The sequence below is a fragment of the Poecile atricapillus genome, chromosome 2 (genome assembly GCF_030490865.1).
Source record: "Poecile atricapillus isolate bPoeAtr1 chromosome 2, bPoeAtr1.hap1, whole genome shotgun sequence".
Classification (NCBI taxonomy): domain Eukaryota; kingdom Metazoa; phylum Chordata; class Aves; order Passeriformes; family Paridae; genus Poecile; species Poecile atricapillus.
Window position 1 is genome coordinate 25,057,730 of NC_081250.1, and position 22,467 is coordinate 25,080,196.

General features: G+C 41.3%; 1 protein-coding gene across 7 annotated transcripts in view; it reads left to right on the forward strand.

Moving 5' to 3' along the window:
* Nucleotides 1-22,467, forward strand: part of DYNC1I1 (dynein cytoplasmic 1 intermediate chain 1) — a 411,944-nt gene that overhangs the window by 351,511 nt on the left and 37,966 nt on the right. For all 7 annotated transcript variants that reach the window (XM_058830768.1, XM_058830766.1, XM_058830765.1 and 4 more), the window contains 4 exons: nt 12,245-12,391; nt 16,528-16,641; nt 19,427-19,560; nt 21,823-21,967. In XM_058830768.1, the coding sequence (XP_058686751.1) occupies nt 12,245-12,391; nt 16,528-16,641; nt 19,427-19,560; nt 21,823-21,967 (540 nt within the window). The remainder of the gene's footprint in view (nt 1-12,244; nt 12,392-16,527; nt 16,642-19,426; nt 19,561-21,822; nt 21,968-22,467) is intronic.

A 22,467-nucleotide genomic window follows, 5' to 3' on the forward strand; every position in this document is an offset into this window, starting at 1 on the left:
TTTTGGAGGGGGTAGATGTCATACACTTAAATGATACACTGTCACTACTAGCAATAGCATTGTGCTTTTTGCAAGTGTGAAAATAGAGATTTGTAATGAACCTGTACTTAAAGATGCTATTTCTCTACCTAAAGTTCTGTAATCTTCCTTTCAAACCAAATATAAAGAGTATGTTGGCTACTTGATACAGTGAGCATTCAATTTTTATTTTCTTTTTAAGTTCCTTTATTTCACTGATAACTTGCATTATACCTTTCTGAATTACTGGCAGGTAATATACAATTTGGAGAAAGCCTAACTTTTGAATTTGCCGAGTTAGACATGCAATATTTTTAAACTTTAGCTAGCTAAGGGGAAAAAAAAAAGATCTCAGTCAAAAATTATATTTCATGAGAGAAAATTATAGTGATATTGATGGTTTGCCAAAACCTCAAGCAGTGACAAAATCCACTGTGTCCTGAAAGAAATGCCTTTGCAAAACCATTCCTTTGCAGATGGCTTAGATTATTGATACTTACAAACACATGACATTATTCGTTCAACTCAGAATTTTGAAAATCTCTGTTGATAAAAAAATGCAGATTTGTCACACTATCCCAAAATTGCAGAGAAAAAAATCACCAAATTCTGCAATTGTTCCTGGGGTTGTTTTATAGTTTAGTAGTTGTTGATTTGGTTACATTTCAACACAACCTAGTGTAAAAAGGAAGGAAGGGAAAAAAGAACCCAGTTTTTCCCTGTTGATATGAATATTATTTTTTATATATTTTTTGTATATTTGAAACACCCAGTGCTAAAAGTGTTTTAGGTGAACAAGAAATGCAAGATCAGATGTGAAATCAGTAAGTCACTGAGATCCTTCCACCAAATTTTTTTCCATAAAGGATGTAAAATACCATGCAATTCCCTAGCTGCACTGTAAATGATGGATAAACAGCCATAGTCATGACATTTCTGTTTGGGTTATGTAACTGTTCTCTGTATAAACTACTTGCAATGGAGAGTTGATTTGGTCCACATTTAAGAAAATATTTCACCTCATGATTTTTGTCTCTGTGGGAGCTCTATGTGAGGAGTGAAGCCTCTTTTTGTGTTACCTGGCACAAAATATAAAACAGTAACTCTTCTAAATTGCTGTAAAGGGCCCCAGAAACCAAGGAATCCATCATTACAGCGCAGGATACAACTGTCCACTGCCTTAAGTCTAAAATCAACAGTTTTCTGCCCTCTGCCCCCATGGGTGGATGACTGACAAGTACTTCCTTAAAAAGAACTTTTGTACATGGACAATATTGATTCAATGATGATTAACACTCCTGGCTTCCCACAAAGGGAAAGCAGAAGCACGTGCCATGTGGCTGAGATACTGATATTATCCTTGGAAGATGTTTCCCATGGGGCAAAGAGAAAGAAAAGTTAAAGTACATTTATTTTAGCATAAAATGACAAGCAAATGTCCTACATACAAGAAGCAATATGCTTTTAACAATTTGTCATATTGGAGAGATCAGAGTGTTTTCATTATCTCTACAACAAAATGTGCCAGAGTGCGTTAGGACCTGTGATTAATTCGATTGCTCTTATAACACTGTTTAGTATTTTTGTAGCTAAGAAAAATATCAATCCCACTTCAGTTCCATGTTGTTCATGAACATACACTAAATCACCACTCATTTCATGGAGGGAAAAACATGCTTAACATTTGCCATCTCATGTTTACATCTGTAAATAAATAGACTAAGCCAAATTTGTGCTGGAGTTGTGCAGAACTAATGACATGAGTTTTCTGGGATAAATCCATTCTTCCTGGCAGGATAAAGGTGCATTATGAAACATCCGATCACTGGTGAGAGTGAATGACCCAGGGATGCTTGTTTCTGAGCAAGAGGTGGTCCTCTGATACTCCAGGAGTCAGAAACTCTAAGGTGGCCTAACTATGATGATTTAGTGCTACTAAGGCTTTCACTCTGACACTGGAAAACAAGTATCGCAATCCTTCCTCCTCTACAAAGTTACTTACCAAAAAAAATTGTAGAAACCAAGCAGCATAGCCTTGCAGGTGTGAAATTTCAGAAAACTAAGGTTTGTTTGGAGAAAGGGGAATTAAAAATTGTCTATAATGGGTTTAATTCATTCCTCTGTGATCTTAGCTTCTTCCTAATGTTCTGTGGGTGCAGGCCAGGCTACTGATACTAGAATCTCTTCAGTAATTTACTGAAGTAACAATAATTTACATGAACAGCGTGGAAGAAACTCGTGTTTCCACCCTTTCTTAAATACAGACTTACCTGTGGTATCTTCTGTGTTTCCACTAGATAGCTGTTTATTTGTGCCTTTTGGTCTCTCAATTGCCACATCTATGTGCAATGGTAAATTAATTTTCAATTATTTCCAATTATTTCCAATTACATAGTGACACTGGCTATAAAAGTTACATCAGTCAAAGTGATGGATTTGGGCAAATTTAAAAGCATATTAGTCTTCATATGACTGACATTATCTACCTGAACTTGTGCAGAGCATTTCACACAGTCCTGCACTTGTCTCTGAACTGGAGACATGGATTTGATGGATGGAACACTCAGTGAATGAGGAATTGGCTGGATGGTTGCACTCAAAGGGTTGTGGTCAATGGTTCGATGTCCAAGGGGTCACCAGTGACAAGTGGTGTCCCCAGATGTCAGGCTTGGGACCAGTGCTATTTAACATCTTTGTCAGCAGTGTGGACAGTGGGATTGAGAGCACCCTCAGCATGGTCACTGACCACACCCAGCTGTGGGGTTTGGATGACACACTGGAGGGAAGGGGTGCCATCCAGAGGGACCCTCATGGGCTTGAGCACTGGGTCATTGAGCCTCATGGAGCTCAACACGGCTGAGTGCAAGGTCCTGCACCTGGGGAGGGGCAATAAATACAAATATAGGCTCAAGGGGAGGGATTGAGAGCAGCCCTGAGGTGAAGGACCTGGGGGTATTGGTTAGTGAGAAACTCAACATGAGCTGGTGATGGGACCTCCATCCATGGAGACAATCAAAACCCAGCTACACACAGTCATCAACAATCTGCTCCAGCTGATCCTGCTCGGACCAAGGGTTGGACTAGACAATCTCTAGGTGTGTCTCCCAACACTGACAACTTAGTGAGTCTGTCTCTGACACTTCATACTCATTTTCCCTTCCCTATCTCTGATACTGATGTGGAATTCTGTCAAGTTGAGACTTTCTTTAAGTCTACAGAGTCTTCCCAGGACCATCTGAACATCAGGGTGTCCTTCTTTCCCCACAGAATGGAGGTCATTTGCTTTCAGAAGGCCTGAATTTAAAAATTGCTTGTTTAGGAAAGCACTTACCAATTTGTTTGGCTGTGAGCAGTTTTTTGAGTCATTAAAATAATGGAGAACTTAGAATTAATTACAATTAAGCTCATGGACTTCTGAGAAAAGATGGACTTAAGTAAGTTCTTTACTTGTCTGGGGATTAAAAGTGTTCTTGGTTCAATATGTTCAATCTTCTGACTGTGCCTCGGTTCTCATGGCCTTTGCATTTCTTCTGGGGGTTTGGACTCAGTGCTACACTTGAGATTTATCTGTGACTCTCTTGCCAGCAGCTGTGACTACTACACCCAACTTCACAGGCTGAGTTGTAGATAATTGTTCTTGCAGCATCTGTACTGCTTTCTAATTCATCTGTGGCTTCACATAGTTTGGTTGATCAAATGCATTGGTTTGAGGAACTGCTGCCATAGAAACCACAAAACCATCACCACATCATGAGAATAACTTGTGTTTCTATTCCTGTGCTCTAGATCTGGAATTTTCTATGTCTGTGGGCTCTCTGAAGTCTGACACTGGTATTTCCAGAACTTGCCATCAAGTGATTATCTATTGTGCTTTCACTGTGAGGAGAAGAGGCCAGGCCACCAAAATCCCAGCCTACCCTCAATCTCTGGGGGATCTCTTCTACTTTTGCATAATGTTAGATGGGAACACCTCTGGATAGGGACTCTTAAGCCTCACTCCTAGGCCTGGTTCCAGCAGGAAGGAGATTCTGCCTGTAGAAGTGTGCAACATTAAGAAGCTTAAGTCTTGAGATAAATGGCTGGGACACTTTATGAGCATGGGGCTGACTGGCAAGTCTGCACCTGTGTTCTATATCAGACCATATCAGAGAGATAATATGCAGAAGTAATTCAGGAAGAGTGACCAAAATTCCTGGATTTGTTCCTCACAGCCAGGTTCCCCAGGTAATTGCTAGATAGAAGTGGCTTCACCTTCAGAGATGCTTTAGGAATTGGCTAACTGCAACACTTACAGAAGGCTTCGATTTGCGTGATGTTTTGAGTATGTGCCCCTCTAGATCTGATTTCATTTGCAGTGTTTAAAATAAGATGCTTATATGGTATTTCTAACCATTGCACAAAGTGAATTTTTCAGGTAATGCTAGTATTGTCTCAATTCTAGGGGCTTTCATCAGACTGAGATGCTTTAGTAGGGATTTTGTTACAAACCCGTGATAATAAAGTAGTCTCTGTGCCACAAAACTTGCAGCTATAGTTAGCAGTGGTGGCAGGCAGTGACACCATGACCCTACATGTACAGCAGCTCTGGTCCAGAAGCCTTTGGCTAGTGCTGAGCTGAAACCAGTGAGCCCTTCTGCATGCAAGCTGCATGCCAGACTGCCATGCTCAAGCTGACACTTAGCATCTGCTCCAAATTGTGGCCAGCCTGTGAAATATAGGGATGGCAGAAGGTCTCTGCACTCCACCCACAGACACATGCCCTCAGGAACCAGGTCTGAAAAGGTGGTGTAAACCTGTCATTTCAAGCTTGTCAATAATTTAATCAAAACAACTAAGAGTGCTTGTGAATAACTGTAGAGCATCATGACTTAAATAAAATAGACAAACCAAGGAAGTGCTTGCTTCTCCAACATGCAGGCACATAGATATTGATAATTTGACCCTGAGATCTGATAAGCAGTCAGGTCCTAATCAGAGAAAACAAACATATTTGGGTACTTAACATTGAAGTAGTTGGTTGGAAAGAAAACTTTATTTTGATGTGCTGTTGTTTTGAAATTACTCCCTACTTCTGCTTTAATTGTCTCATCGTCAGTCTAACAAAGACAGTTTGATGCTCAGCAAAGACTCTATTCTTAGGCTTGCATGTGTGTGCAGTAATTCAGGGTTACTAAATTGATTGCTTGTTGCACTCACGGATAAAGGTGCACAGGATCTCCCTGTATTAAATTTGAGAAGTATCAGGATTATCTGCATTTGCAACACAGCAAGCAGTTTTGCTGTTTTTCCTAGTCACCATGACACTGCTGAATTAATAATTACAGCAAATGAACTTTGCAGAAGGGCTGAAGTGTAGATTCCCTTTTGCAAAGGCAGCTTGTGGATTTTTTTCCCGATTATTTTTCTCTGGTAGTTACATGGGCTGAACCTGCAGTTACAGAGATGAAAGCAGAAAGCTCCAGCTTTCTGCTCTATTTAAAATGAAGTCATAAGGCTGGATATTGCCTTTCTGCAGACTTGGGCAGAGTGCTCTGATTCTGCTGCAATACTCAGATGTCAGCAGTGAGGTTAGATGTCAGAGTTACCTACCCTGTAAACTCAGCTAAGAAAGGCTGCATTTCCTGACATACTCTTTTCCTTATTTTTAAAGACTTAGTACTTTTTCAATAAAAATAAATTTAATTTGTGGCTACATTTCAGCTCCATTGGTTTGATGGTATAAGTGGAGCAATACCAGCTTTGGATTTAGAGCAGTCGTGTGGCTGAGTCTCTCTGTGCAGCTTTCATGTGGTCTGGTGAGACATTCTTAGAATCCCCAAACATTTTTGAAGATCCTAAACTGGAGACATTCACAATTCTTCCCTCCCTTTCTACCATTAATCCTTCATGTTTTAACAAGCACTGAAGTTAATACAGCCTACACTCTTTCCTGTCACACTGGGCCCCCTCCCTCCTTTCTTTCTCTTGAATAAAGCAATCTGTTCTTTCCCGTCCATACTCTTGTAAATCAAAGGGGTAGATGTCGACACACACCATAACCAAGTATAAACTTCCTTTTTTTAATTAAACAGAGTTCTGACATTTGGTTTGAAGAAGTGTTTGTTTGGTTTTATTTATTTTTCTTAATATGTGAAGGATGTCAACTGCTTTTATTTTATTTTTAGTAGAGACGAATTTTGTATGGTACCACAAATAATCTCTAGCAAAAAATCTTTCAGATGTTATTTCATAGTTTAATAGGAAGATGGTTGGAAGGGAGCGGTACAGAAGTCTTGGAATTTGAAGCTTTTAGAATTAAGAGGTTACCTCTTCTGTTAAATCACATTATAACTTCCTTTTCAAATTTAATTTTAAAACTAATTTTTAGTTTTAAAACTAACTGTAATTCTGTTGGTATTCTCTCTGCTGTTTTCTTGTTACTACTAATTATACTTAGACAGTTATATGGAACTCAGAAATATCCAAATTCACAATGGCAGGTACTAAAAATAAACAGGACTTTTGAAGGAACACAGGCTCTATTTCAGTGTACAATACCAGGTAGCTCAGTAGCCAGAGTAAAGTCACCCTAAAGTTCCCTCTTTCAAGGTATCTTGCACCTTTTGTGATGCAAAACCAGAGAAAGGTTCCTAAACCAGAGAAAGTGTTCAGATCTGATACCGCTACTTTCCATGATTATTCTCAGTCCATGACTGGTCACAAAAAAAGGGCTTTATATAACAATTCAGTTGCTGTTTTATTTCTAGATGATGGTTTTAATCCACATTTTCAGTAGTATATCATCCCTATGATGTAGGGAGCCAGATATATGTGTGTATAGCAATGCAGGAATGAAATGCTCTCCTGATTGCCTGGTCAGAAGAAGGTTAGGCAGCTTTCAGAGGGACTCTGAGTGCTGAGACTCTGTAAATGCTGCTCTTGATGAGCAGGACTGGGAACAAAAGGTTATGAGTAAGTAGCATGTCTGCTTCTGGCCTTCCTCTTGTTTTATTTATTCCTTAGGAGAGCAGACATAAGTGATCAGTGGTTCAGTCCTTGTTCTTCAGGGAACATCCTATGGATGAACCTTTTCATAGTTTCAGCTAAAGAGCAGTACCAGAGCTTTGTCCCTCTGTTCTCAGTCCCCCAAGCATGGAAAAGGATCTGCCACTTCAACAAGAGGGCCACCTGTGTCCTGGGCACAGCATCACCAGCCAGGCAAGGAGGGGATTGTCCTGCTCTGCTCTGAGCTGGGGCGGCCTCACCTTGAATATTGTGTGCAGCTTTGGGTGCCACAATATAAAAAGGACATAAAACTATTAGAGAGTGTCCAAAGGAGAGCCATGAGGATGCTGAAGGGTCTGGAGGGGAAGCCGAATGAGGAGCAGCTGAGGTCACCTGGTCTGTTCAGCCTGGAGGAGACTGAGGGGAGACCTCATTGCAGTTACAGCTTCCTCATGAGGAGTAGAGGAGGGACAGGTGCTGATCTCTTCTCTGTGATGACCAGTGACAGGACTCCAGGAAATAGCATGAAGCTGCATCAGGAGGGATTTACGTTGGATATCAGGAGGAGGTTTTTCATTCAGATGGTGGTTGAGCACTAGAAAAAGCTTCCCCAGGAAAGTGTTGCAGTACCAAGCCTGACAGAGTTGAAGTGTTTAGACAAGGCTCTCAGCACATGGTGATTCTTAATGGGTCCTGTGCAGGAATTGGACTCGATGATCCTGATGGGTCCCTTCCAACTCAGCATATTCTATGATTTGATGTTCTCAGCTGCTGTTGATTTCATTGCCCACAGTTGACTGTGTCAGAGTGACCCACAGCAGCATGACACTGATGGTAGTGCTTTTTCACATGCATGTGCTCAGCTGGAAAATCCACCCAGGAGCTTCCTGAGAGCCTGCTGCAATATAACCTGGTCTTCTGGAGCCTAGAAATCCCTGTGAACTCCTCGGATTGCTTCTTCCCACTGACAAAGTATTGTTTTGAGGTACATCTGGTGTCAGGCGTAGGCATATGGCACCAGTATGGCAGTGCTGGCTCCGGGGGTGGTTTCCTGCAGAAGAGGTCTGGCTGAAGGCAGTAGTCACTGCCTATTGAGAGTTGTTATTATTTAGCACCCAGGTCTTTGTGAACTTGTTTGACTGGTGGCTGGGCAGAGTGCCATCCGAGCGTATGGACATGAGCAGAGACAGCCGAGTCTCCAGGGCCTTACACACATCAGATGTGGGTACTGAGGTCAGGCTTCTCAGTAGGGAGAAGCTAAATGACTGTCTGTCCCAAGCACGTGTACCTGTGGTTGACGGGATATGCCATCATTAATCCAAATCTGGGCTCTATTAAGCTTCTAAAATAAAAAACAGCTTTGCCAGCCACTTGAAGAGGGCTGGGAGCCTGTTTGGATCAGTGCATTAATGGGGAGGGAGGGAGGGAAGGAGCAGGGAGGCAGAGGTGGCTCCACAGTGCTCCTCCCCATGGGCTGAGGTGACCTGACCCCCCCACCAAGGCAGGGGGCAGAGGGTGCTGCTCCCTCCCCTTAACTGCAGACCTCTCCAGGGGCTCAGCAACACTTCTGTTTGTGAGGCCCAGCCCTCTCTTTGCTGCAACAAGAGCATGGACATCTTATGTTTTGTTTCTTAATTATCTTTTCAGTGCGGTTCTTGCAGCAGCTGGGAGCAGAAGCTGTAGAACCATTTGAGAACCAGGATTGCCTGTTTGCCAGGCAAAATCTCCAGGTCTGAGCTCTCTCTTATGCTTGGGCAGTGCTCCCACATGGAGCTAACTCGGGTTTTCTCCTCTGGCCCTTGGAGATATCTGTTTGCCTCCGCAGGGAGGCAGAACATGCATGGCATGAGGCAGCTGCACCAGTATTGTGGCCCCACTAAGAGTGCAACATCTGGGTGGAAGATCACAAAGCCAGAAGCACCAGAAATATTTTAGTAAGGCCACTGAGAAAGCTAAGGAGGGACAGAAAAAGCAAAATCCAGTAGGCTGTATTTGCATAGAGGGAGAAAGCACCTGAGCATTAAGCTGAAGTAAATACTGAAATGATTCACTGCACAGTGCAATTCAGAGAAATGCAGATGACCAGACACTGCGCTTTTGCCTGTCTCTTGTGGGTCCCAACAGTTGCTCAGACAGATGCTTTGTGGCACCCATAAAAAGATAATGCTGGGAATCTCCTAACCTAGCTGCTTTTCCACTGTGGACACTAAACTCTGTGTAATTGCCTTCTGACATGATTCCTCCTACATTTATGCGCTGTCGCCATACACTGTGAAACTAGCTGCTTCTGTCCTCTGCAACAGGTAACTATGCACCTACAGCATAAAATACCCCTAACTGAAAAACTGGGAAGCTTTACCATTGCTGTTGGAAAGTGCCGTGAGATTTCCCTGGAAGGGTGTGGTAGAAGTGCAACCAAGGATATGCTGTTATTTTAAAAACCTGACCATGGGCTGGTTCCTCCCCCTTTGAAGTCAGTGACAAAGCTGTTTCAGAGGAGCGAGAATACTTGAACAGGCAAACAAGAGGCAGCCTGGGGGCAGAAGAGGCTTACAGGGAATGGTTTCTGCTGCTGTCCTTGAGCACAGAGCTGTTCAGACAGACTGGAGACCTGTCAGCCACTCTCTCCCATTAAGACTAAGAAATGAATATTTTTCAAGTTGTTAAATGAATGGGCTTGATCTTACAGCCCTTACTCATCTGTGTACTGCCATTAATTTTAAGAAAATAATCACTATATTAAGTGCTATGGAATGGAGTCCTTAAACTGTTAAATTCTAATATTCGACAGAATTTTTTATTGGATAGAAAAATAATGCTGACATAATTAAAAGGATGTGAACATTTCACCTTTTGAAGACTAGGAGCAGTGCAGAGAGCTCAAGCCCATGTCATGTCTGTAGGTTATTTTGAACTTTATGAAAAACACACTTTGGCAGTTTATATCCTGACCATTCAACTGTATTCTGGCATCCTAAATGCAAAAACATGCTAACCATGAAAGCAGAACTTTTAAAAATACACTGTCCACTTGGCTTCTTTGCCCTGCTTCAGTCTCCCAAGTTTGTTTGGGACAAACTTGGGAACTTTGTTGTGGAATGACTGTTTGAATTGGGGTTTCTTAAAATACATGTGGAGCCTTGTAGCTGCTGTGGGGTGTACACAGTGGTGGAGCTGTACTATTTTAAAATCATCTGGCTATTTCACTTCATGTAAGAATATCTGTCAGTTTAGTTATAAGGAATGAGAGGGGTTGATTAAAACAACTCACTAAGCCATTAAACAAAGAGATAAAATGTAGAACATGTGCTGCAGGGTCGTTTTAATTATAATGTGGGGGGGGATCTGTGGAAACTGGATGGCAGCTGCAGTGTAGCTGAGTTTTAAACCCCTTTTAATAGTACCTCCTGTTTAATAGTAACCGCTGTTCCTTAGGGATGGAGTTTCTTTTCTGTACATCTAGGTCCTTTGGAAATGCTGTTTGGAAGCTACCTCTCATTACTATGACTGACCATAATGGAATTGCTGTGCTCAAGTACTTAGATATGGACTAAAATAGGCATTTATGTACACTAATCATCTAGGCATTGGGTGCTAGACTATATAACATCAGAGAAATGTATGCAGAATTGTTAGTCAAGAGGGGAAAGTAAAAAGATGTCAAGTGAACAGCCAGGAGGATCCAGAGAGAGTGGGGAAGAAAAAAAGTAATGGCAGCTTTTTTCATTGTCTTGATTATCTCATTAGGTAAAAAAAAAAAACCCAGTAATAAATATACTGCTGTATGCTGTAAGTATGTCTGTTAAGTTCACTTAGCATATAATCTGCCTTTAAACAATTGATATCAGGCAGCCACATGAATTCAATAAAAACTGTTTAAACTTCCCATTTTGCTTTATTCTTACTAATCTAGTTATAGGCATCAAGAGTTAGCATCATTAATTCTAGCCCTATCAGAAGGGGTTTCAAGTCTCTCGTGAGTTCAAATCAGTTTCTAGCCACTAGAAATCATCATGAGGGGTAGTAAGAAAAGCAGGCAACACATCTGCCCATGTCAAGGGTCTTACAACCCCATCCACTTCTCCCAGAGACAGGGCCATTACCTAGGTAGATGCTGGGTCGAGCTCAGCTTGCCATCTCCAGTGTTCCTAATTCAACAGAGTTTACTGAAATGTCTGCCATGCTTTTTATGGAAGTGAAATATGGTAATTTAGTTAACCCTCTGTCATTGAGTAAAGTGTGTTCCCAGATAGGAATACCAACACTTCAAAATATCCAGTCATTAAAGTATAAAAAAAATATTTGCATAAAACAAAGGCATAACATGCAGGACCAATTATATAAAAATGGGAAATAATTATTTAAGAAGAGCATAGAAGACTTGAAGGAGTTACTGCTTCTTGCTCTTGGCTGTGACTTGTTGGCACATGAAGGTCTTGGGACTGTTCCCTTGAGGACTTCAGCTGTTGCATGTCATTTTAAAGACACTGAAAAGTGGTAGCTGGGATAGATAACGATCTCAATACTGGCTTGTGGGGCACTCTACCAGGTAGCCAGGGTACCCATCACACCAGTCTGGCTCCTGAGGATCCCCAGCTAAAGAAAATACCCAAAGGTAACTCAGCTGTCATTAGGATGAGGAAGAACTCAGTTCTGCTTAAGCAGTGTAAAGTGTGGCTGCCTTTGTTCTTAGAAGACCTTGGTAGCAGAGGAATCAGTCATTGATCCAACAATGAGACACAGCTTGTCAGCTGATGCTCTCAAGACAGCACACCTTGAGGTGAACTTCAGAGGGTCTTTCACAGACTTGCCTCAAGCTGCCTGAGTTAAAAGTCAGAGGAAAAATAGGGAAAGAGCTCTCCCTGATGGGATATCATGGGCCAGGATGCTATTCTCTGTTTGGCTGGCATCTGGTTAGCTGAAGTTCTCACTTCTGGAAATGTAATTAAGCACTTTACCGTCACTGTCATGGAGACGTCATCTCAGGTTTTTAGCATCATGCTCAGATTCATTCTATATTTTCCCCAGGACCAATGGGGAATAACACATTTTAGGGTCAGAGTTATTTCTTTGCATGTGTCCTGTTGGCTTTAGTAGAATTACTGGTGTGCAAGAAGTATGAATAGAATTCATAGGGTGATCCCTAAAATACAAAATGCTAATTACAGTGTGCTTCCCTAGGGAGAGAAATTAAGATGGCTGACCACTGTAACCCCTCTCTTCTCTACCTCTTTTCCTCCAGTCCTCCGTGATGTCAGTCTGTTTTGCCCGCTTTCACCCAAACCTGGTCGTCGGTGGAACATACTCTGGCCAAATTGTCTTGTGGGATAATCGCAGTCACCGGCGCACTCCAGTTCAGAGAACTCCCTTATCTGCTGCTGCTCACACGGTAAGGATAAAAGTCACCTCCTCTTTTCCTTAGAGGAGGTGGTCATCAGGGAAAGGCAGCTGCCTAGTTGTGTCTACAATGCTAGTTCCCACACTGATGAAAACAAAACCGTGGTACTTGAAAGGAAAAAGTAGATATGAGACATGAACAACCACCTCTTGTAAGTGCTTAATCATCACACGTTGTACAGTCAAGTCAGGATATTATTGTCCCTTCCAAGGAAGAAAAGCAGGATTGAGTACAACACCTGAGTGAGGCACCTATGTGTCAGCACAGTGACACTGCAATTCTTGTCCCCATTGTCTGTAAAGAGAGACCACTGTGGAGGCTGTATGCTTCTCAGTCCGACGTGGCAGGCAATTTGAGTCATTACTGTTGTCTTGGTGTACACAGATTTCTCCTTTGGCACCTGTGGAGGTCTCAGAGTGGATTCCTACAGGTTGACAGTGGTGCCCTTGGAAAGAAATTAATCCCTGCCATGGTGTTCTGCTCCAGACAGGGCCACAGGGCAGAGTCTGCACACTGAGGGAGAGATTGTTTCAGTAGAATGATGCAGGAGAGCATTTTGCTGGCACACACAGATGCTTGGAGGTAATTAGTGATGGTGGCAGAGGGCTCTAGTGATGTCTGGAAGATAAATGGGCAGAACAGTAACACAAAATACCTGAGAAAGAAGAGATTTTGTCTGTAATACAAGGATGATGTCTGTGATAGGAGAGTCCCTTACATTGCAAAGTGCTCATGTTGTGCTGGAGGAAGGGACAAGCCTGGGTTGCCTGCTAAAGTGTCCTTACTCCACTGTGGCACTAGCATCCAGTCCATCCTGCACAAATATCTTGTGCATTCTTCAGCTCTCCTCCTCCACAGTCTGGGTTTGGGTGAGCTCTTCAGGAGAGATGGAAGGTGGAGAGCTGCTCATTCTGGAAATGGGCTTAGGGCAATTCCTGAGTGGAAAGTAGAAAGGAGAAAAATGCGAAAGTATGATATAAGAGTGCAGAAAAACACAAATTTCCTTTAACATAAGGAACTGAACTCGACAAAGCACTCTGAGAGATAAGATAATAATCTTGTTCTAGCAGAATGAAGGATCAGACAAAGTGATAGTACTTTCGCAGCTCCAGCTTTTACAATTCTATGATTCTAATGTTTGGAATTTACAGATCAAGGTTCAGCTTTCAGATGACTGTGACAACATAATCCCTGGAGTTAAAAGACAACTCCAGAAGCCATGCCATGTGAATTACTGCTGAAGATTCAGTATGGGGCCAGTATTATGATTGCAAGTCTCTTATATTAAAAATTACAGGTGTGCACAGACATGCTTAGTGGGCCAGGCAATACAAATATTGTTCCCTAAATTTCCACTATCATGAATGTTGATGTAATTATCTAATGATCTGTGCCATGGGTTGCAACTTCAACATTGCTTTTCATTTCCCTAATGTTTTTGCTCATTTTGTTGCCAGTAATATTGTTCAATCTGCATGAAAAGAGACAGTCTCTCCTGGAAGTACAATTTAGAGATGTAGCAGACCAGAAAACTAGTGGCAAGAAGCTGACTGTCACTGAAAATTGAACAACTGGGACTCAAAATCTAGTGGAAAAGCAAAGATTAATGGGAAGTAATTTGTTTACACTCAAAAATCATTTAAGGCAAAATTGTACCTCCTGGAATTATATATTAAAGCAGTTTTGCTATTGCAATAGAGCAATATGTAATGTTTTGCTTTTGAAAAATATAAATAAATTACTTTCAGTTGTGGATGGGCACTTTATGTGCTGTCATGGATTGTTATAAATAAGTGTTTACATAGTCTAACATGAGGAAGCATGATGTTTTAAGGAGTGCTCAGATTTTACAATAAGTTGCTTACTTTATATTCATACATAGGAATTACTTACATAAATTGTAAATGAGGTCTTGGTTGCAAAAGGCTGGCTCGAATCCCTGCTGACAAGAAAAAAAAAATAAATTAAGACAGCACTGTGTTAGTGATGTTACTTTTTGTACTGCTAGATACGTGAGCTGAATAGTCTTTTTTTAATTTGAACTCATGCTGTATGTGGAAAAAGGATTTTTCTCTTTTCTTTCTCTTGCTTTGTTTATTTGAAACAGATAGATTGTGTTGTTTTCCCTGACTTAAACCTTCCTGAAATTTAGTATCACTGATTACTGCCTGGATTCACCAGGAAAGAGAAGTCTACCCACAGCTTACTCACTAATTTCCTTTCACACCCACCACACATCTGCACTTGGGACAACAGGAAATTTTAATTAAGACAAAACCTTTTTGCATGATGATTTCATTTCCAAGATAAATAAAAGCAAGCTGGCAGCAACCCTTTGAAAGGAAGGAGCCTGTTTAGACTTTCTGATACATACAGTTGGTTGTCTTTTTCGTCTGCTTTCCTTACATCTTTTCATTTCTGCCATGAGTTTTATTGTGCATGAAATTGATGGCTGGTAGCCCTGATTAAAGCCAGGCCTGACACACTGAGGTGCTGCTGGGAAGACATGGCTCACTCTTTCCCCCCCACTAAATATTCTAGATATTCCACTGCTTGCTGTAGTTTCCTCCCACCCACTCTGTTTGGACTACTGGAGGTGAAAAGCCCATGAAAAAAAAGAGGTCTGTGCTTATTTCACACACCAGTATGCAGTAATCATGTTTAGCACTGGGGTCATTAGCTTGCACTAACTAAGCAGCAAGAAGGTCCATGATATGAGGGTAATAGTGTGAGACACGTGAGGGACCAATTGGGGTCCATTTGATGATCTGGGAGAAACCAGGTGCCTGACAATCTTGAGAGAAAGAAGAAAAATTGGCATCAAATGGACCTCGTGACTTGCTGGTGTGTACAGGTTTCCTCCAAGCACAAGTTACTATTTCAGCAGCAGCTGCTTAGTCCATCTCAGTGTGGGCACAAAGACTGTTTGTACAGGTGCTGCACCTTTTGCTCCTGGAGAGGGGACATTTAGTGGGCCCACTCAGCTATCAAATGTGAGAGTGAGCCAGAGCTCTGAGGATTTCTGACATTCCCCACTGACTGGGTAGGTGACCTGCAGCTGGATCTTGACATAAGTGGCAGTTCTGCCATTCCTTTCAGCAGGACCAAATGCTACATTCCTAACACAACATGGAGTTGGCTTAGAAGCTCCATATGGGTCTCTTGTAAGTTGGTCCTAATTTTCTTTAATTAGGCAATTAGAGAAAAATGTTGTTTCTTTCTGGAGATGCAGGTATTCTATTTATTGGTAAACACAGCAGAGAAATTAAGTTTTCTTTGCTTGACTCTTTTATATGTCTAACCTTTAATTTAGCAGTACCACTTGTACTGGTCAAAGGAAATTAAATCTTATTGCTCAGTCTGACTGATTTTTCACTCTGGAGATTCCTGAACTTTACCCATCCCTCATATGTCACCATCAGATATCAGATGACACTTTAGGCTCAAAGTGTTACCAGGTTCCTTGGAAAAGGAATAGGCCAAGTTTCATTATGCGTACTAACTGGAATTCAGCCTCCATGGAATGACTGCACTATGGTGAAACAGGTGTAACACCCTAAATTTAGTCACTCCCCACTTACAATGACAGATTCTAAAAGGTGTATTGGCCAATGCTGAAGAACGTTGATGGGCTTGTTCGTGTTCTTCAACTGGAGTGCATTTGCAAATATTTAGCATGCAAGCCAAATTCTGACTGAGTTCAAGTTTTGTGCAGCTGTTTTCTTGAATAAAGTTTTCATTTTGATTCCGTTTGGACAGCTTTCCTCTTTCTGCTGGTTATTTTCAGTGTCAAAAGCCATCAGTAGAATGATACATGTCCCTGTGGGTGAAATCTCATCCACATAATTCGGTATTTTCACAGCATTACTCAGCTGGGCTGTTTTATTATGAGGAAAATGAAACTTTGAAAACATTTCCACCTCCATAATGTACTTCTTAAAATTTAAATGAAAAAGAAACACAAAAACTCAACCAAAACAATTCATATCTGGCAATAGCTGAGTCTTATATTTTCCAGGCATTGTGTGACTACTTAATCATTCTTTAAAATAACATATGAGACATTAAAAATTTGTTTGTCAAAATGTAAGAATGACTCTCTGACTTCCAGTGTTCTGTATTTTCAGCATCCTGTGTATTGTGTGAATGTAGTTGGAACACAAAATGCACACAATCTTATTACTGTCTCTACGGATGGCAAAATGTGCTCATGGAGCCTGGACATGCTCTCAACTCCACAGGTGGGTTTGTTTTCATCTACACAGGGGGGAAAAAGTGTCTTTGGTAGAGCAGGATACCTGTGTAGAGGAATATAGCTCCTAAAAGCCAAAATCTCGCATCCTATAAAAACTAAAACCAGTGGATGCACTTGAAAGAGTACAGCTTGCTTCCAGCGCTCTCTGCTAAGAGCCAAACCCCATTTCCTTTACCACAAATCGTGTAATTATTGTAATACGTTAATACATAGGTCAGTTTCAAGTGAAAACGAAATAGCCCATTTTAAAGCATAGTAATTACAGAAGTCGCCTGTGGTATAAATTGCACTTATTCTACAGCATTGTTTAACAAATATGGACTAGATTGCACTGCTGCTGAACACACCCTAGGCACTGCAGGTTTCCAAGGCACACAGTCAGAAACTTACTTTGCTGCCTTCAGTAGCCAAAGGAACAAACAATGCAAATCAGAAGTTTTAGAACTAATTCTCCCCCTCTGGAATGTTTGCTACTATTGTCTGTTCCCCCTCCCCTCCTTTCTTTTGTATCAGAAATGAAAAGAAACACAGGAAAATTGCCCAAACCACTTGTGATTATAATAATGGAAACTAAACAAAGAATCCAATGCTGAAAAAGGTGTATAGAAAGCATCTTTTAAGTGTTATCTTCTGAAGAAGCACATTTTCTATTCCAACACATCACTCATTTTTATACACAATTTCTTACAAAAAAAATTAATATCATTTTTACTAAGCATCATGGGATCTGATCTTGTTTCAAAATGCTGCATAGAAACTCCCGATAATGATTCCATTAATCATGCACTAATGTGCAATTATTATTGAATTATTTGCTTTTCAGTATTGACACAAGAGGTGGGACTCCTCTATCCTGACCTCAACCATCTAAAAGTTGATGTGTCAAGTCTGAGTTAGAAATTCAAATTTTCTGTACAGTTGAGGTAGAGAGAGGCTGGTACTTCTGGAGGATGACTCATCCCATCCAAGTGTGGAAAGCTAATTCAGATACCCACCCTCGGACATGGAACTATCCTGTCTTAGGGTGGAAGAGGATTCTGGAAGTCATCACTCTACGCCTCAAAGCGAGGCCAGCTTCAAAGTTCAACCACATTGCTCATGTAAGGCAACAGTGTGGGGCTGGTAGTTGTGCCCTGGGACTGTAAGAATCTCTTTTGCAGTAGAAATGGAGGCCTCTAAAATGGCTCAGGCACCTATGTTCAAGCACCCTAATCCCTTCCACAGTTTCTCACCTAAACATTGAGACAAATCCCACCCCTGCATTCTCACTTAGTGGAATACTAAAGTCTGAAGCATAGGTCTGTGAACATCTGAGTTCCAATACCTCCTCACTCAAATGGAATTTCCCTGCTCCAAAACTGGCTCTCATCAAGGATGGGAACACACCCCACATTACACTGAAGTTTGGCACATGGCTCATGGTGATCTGGAAGAGAAAGGCACAGGGCTTGACGTCAAGCTGCATGTCATAGCTTTAAACTGGGAGGAGTAAAGTGTTGCTGATGTGTGTCAGTCTGAATCTTTCCGAAGACACAGCTCCAGAGCACTTGTGTACAGTCATGGTGTGGGCACTGGGAGCAGAGAGTCCACCACAGCCTATGGTCATTCCTCTGCAGAGACACTAAGTGATGATCTCACCCCAGAAGATTTTAACAAAAATATATGGACTCTTTCCCAAATTAACAGAATTTCTCTCTCTCTCTCTCTCATATGTTTACAGAAATATGGAGTGGTCTCCCAGTGTATTTTCCATGCCTTGTTTTGCCTTTATAATAGAAATCATTTATTTCAAGGAAAAGTATAAACCAAGCATTTCTCCATGGATTTGCATCATTCTCCTCTCACAGGGATACCCACTTTCTTTTCAGCAAAAAAGCCCTTTTGAGAAAAACCCTACAGGCTTTGGCCCTAGAAGAACAGCAGCACAGACTTTTTAAACATAGAGAACATAAACACTTAAATAGCTAAAAATGAAAATGGTGAAATCATTCAGGCCTTTTGTAGATTCTTGGGTTACACTATTTAGGCTGAAAAACTAAAAAGTTGTGCAAAATCTTCTCAAAGCTCACACATCTTGCAACAGCCACAAACTTGCATGGTGATTGTATTTGCAATTGGAAAAATCATCATGCTGATTTACTTTAAAATATAGCTACCAAATGAAAACAGAAAATACTCCTGCTGGTTTGTAGCTTGATGGTGGAGTCTAGAGGGAGTGTTTATAGCTACCTCAGAAAAATCCCTGGAAAGCAATGCTTAGAATGGTGGTAGTCACCAGACCCGTACTTTTAAATTTCGTTCTGCAAAGGGACGAATGACACAGTGCAATAAATGCTTCACATGCACACAATGTTACATGTGCTTCCTGACAACTGATTTCCAGAATGTAAATAGAAGGGTATTGCATGATTTATTAAAGCCTGAGGCTGGCAAATGTAACCATTAAGGTATTATCTTCAGTTTCTGCCCCATTAGATTTTAAATTCTCACCTGTCATCTCTGGCTGATTTAAGATGATGCAGAAAAGACCATTGCCTTCCTGCCAGTCTCATTCGTGTGACAGACAGTACTGGGGATGGCAGGAGCATCCTGGTTTGTGCCATTGCATCTTCTTACATCTTATGTAGAAACTAAAGTTCTGTGACTGGGTCAAATTATTTCATATTCCTCTCCTGCTACCCCATGTAATATTTAGAAATCAGTTATAAAAAAACCCAACCCAGACTAACAAAAAGAGATCCCAGCAAAATAATAAAAACCTGTTTTGGTAGGAGAGCATGGAGCTGGTATACAATAAGTCCAAGCCAGTGGCGGTCACAGGAATGGCTTTCCCAACCGGAGATGTCAATAACTTTGTTGTGGGCAGTGAAGAGGGAACAGTCTACACAGCCTGTCGTCATGGAAGGTGAAGTTCAGCATTTTGTACTTACAAAACATTGTGTACCTGTGTTGTTGAGAGATAGCAAAATGTGCGTGTGGAGTGTGTTCAGTGTTTTTTTCTCTTGGATCAACAATGTCTATACTGTTCCTGTGACCAGTACAGGAGATGCCTGACTTTGAGCATCTTTGCTACAGCCTGTTATAGTGGGGCAATTATCCCAGGCTCCCTGTGTAGTTAGTGGGGAGCAATGATTACCCTTAGGTTCACTTCCTTCACCTTTTTCAGTCATGTGCCTGAAGAGAAGATGGCTGGGCCCTCAGAAATGCCTTTTTGTCAAAGATGTGATGAGATGAGATGAGATGAGATATGAGATGAGATGATGAGATGAGTCTCTACAGGGATAAATCAGAGAAAAGCCACCATGGGCCTGGTTCCTTTAATAACATGGATGCAGCCACAGTGTGCCACCTGGGTTCTAGAGAATCCTGTTCTCTCTCATACACAGTGGTCATGCATATTATAACCCAGGCTGTAATCCAATACTGCCAGTTCCTTGTTCTGCACCCTGCAAACCTGCAGGATGCTAGTGCGCTCTGTTAGCTTCCAGTAGTAGTTTAATCTCTGGGAAACTTGAAAGGCTTTTGTAAAGAACAAACTTTTTCCACTGACAGACTTGGAGCTCATCCCCACCAGTAGTATGCAATGTTCTCTGAATCCCTATTTTATCATATTCTGAGTTTATGTTGACAAAAAAAGACATTGATACAGTGGTTTAAGACTGTAAGGCTTCCATTTCACATCCCCAATGTTTTAGAAATACAGATTTGCATATGTTTTGTTCAGTGGTTTTTATTTTAAAATATTTTTATTTTAGCCTGACCACTGTCAGTATTCCAAAATTGTGTCTATTTAGGCATATACTGGCTGATAGGCTGTGTGGCAGCTCATGGTTTGAATGAGTCTTAGGCTGCTAAGATGAATGGAGCATGCCCAAGAGCATTTCTCACTTCTGAACTTCCAGACTTGCCTGGTTTGTTCCTCACAAGGGCAAGGTGCCAGATCCTCTTTTTAGCACACCTTTTTAGAAACCTTCTACTGTCCATTGACAAAAGCCCTTCTGCTCCTGCCTGTCTTTCCAGGAGCTTTTTGCTATCATCCCTGGTTTATTTCCAGAGGCTCCTGTGTCCTTCAGCCCAGCACTGTGAAGAGCCATACCTTATTCTGGAAAAAGGTGTGTCAAAGCACAGCAGATAAACAGAATGGTCTCATTGCTCCAGACCTACTGACTACTTGGCAGATAGCCAGGATGAAATAAGAGGTGTCCCTTGTATCCAGCACTGCTCCAGCACATGCTGCGGGGTCTGGCAAGGGAACCTAAGTGAGGCCACACTGTCCACACAGGAGAGGTGAGGGGACGCTGCACCAGCTGGATGAGGGACCAGTTTCCTCTGGCACAGCTCCATATCCCATTTCAGTACACTGTACTCACACTGGCACAGGGCTGGCAGGCTCATCAGAGCTGTGGCTATTTTTAATGTATATTCTTCCACTCGCAATTTTTCTACAATCTAGCTAAAAGGGTAATTTCATGATTCCCTTGTCTGTGTACACTGTGAGACAGCACTGACAACTGATCTGGCATCATTTGCTTCCAGGAAGAAGAAAGCTGTGAACATTCTCTCTTACACAGCATTGTACTTTTCCTTCCTAACAGTTATTTTAGCCTCTGGCTGATTAAATGCACATCTCCCCTCGTTCAAATTAATGACTGTATGATACCTGATCACAGGATCAGTTCCTTCACTTTTTGTGAAAAAGCATTTACTTCCTAGTGACTTGATTGACTGCTATGAAAAGTTATCTTAGATATTTAAGAGAAAAAGCATGGCCCATGGTAAGTCATTAACATATCTGCATTTTTATTTAATGGTTATTCCTTGTGATAATGGCATACTCGGAGGCATAAGCTATAGTATAATTACAATTTAGAATTATTTTATAATTATACAGAAATGTTATTTCAGTCTACAGGAGTAGACAGTGTATATAGAAGTGAGTATGGTAAGTATTTCAGAAGTAAGATAAATTCTCTCTGTGCTTGATTCTGAGCATTAATTTTTCTCACTGGAATAAACCTCTGCAGGCAAAGGCCTTAGAAGAAGGAGAGAGATTTGCAGGTTAAGTAGAACTTTAAAAGGAAACAGGAATCTAACAGTAAAGAAAAGTTATATTAAATCACTAGGTAGTAAATCACTCTCTGCATGTAAATCTTTCTTCTTTCTGTAGTAAAGCTGGCATTGGTGAAATTTTTGAAGGCCACCAAGGACCTGTCACAGGAATCAATTGTCACATGGCAGTGGGTCCAATAGACTTTTCCCATCTCTTTGTCACATCATCATTTGACTGGACAGTGAAATTGTGGACCACAAAGGTAAGAAGTCAAAGTTGGGCTGGTACAAGTAATGCTGCTTGTGAAAATGCTGTTGTTAGAAATATTTTAATCCTATCAAGTCCTAAGAACCAATTAATTGAATGAGCATAGTGGTAGAATTGTAAGTAAAATATATAGCTAGTGTAACCCTCAATCATATTTGCCCTGGAGCATACCTTGCCCTTTAGCAGGCTTTCATTTCGGTATTAACCCTAGTGCTGTGCAGTTTCACAAGGAAAGGAGATGAGGATATCTGGTACTCCCAGCCATCAAACAATCCATTCAGCACTCCCAGTGCAGGCTAAATTGCAAGGCTAATACTATGCACCATGGTGGTGCACAAGCAGGAACACTTTCCTCTGATGAAGCAACAGGGGAAGTGCACGTGCAACTTAGTGCAATCAATATCACTTGTGAAATTCACTGCTGGAGGAGGCTGTGATAGCCAAAAGGTATAAAATATCCCAATGACATTAGACACTGGAAGCAGGGAGGAAGTA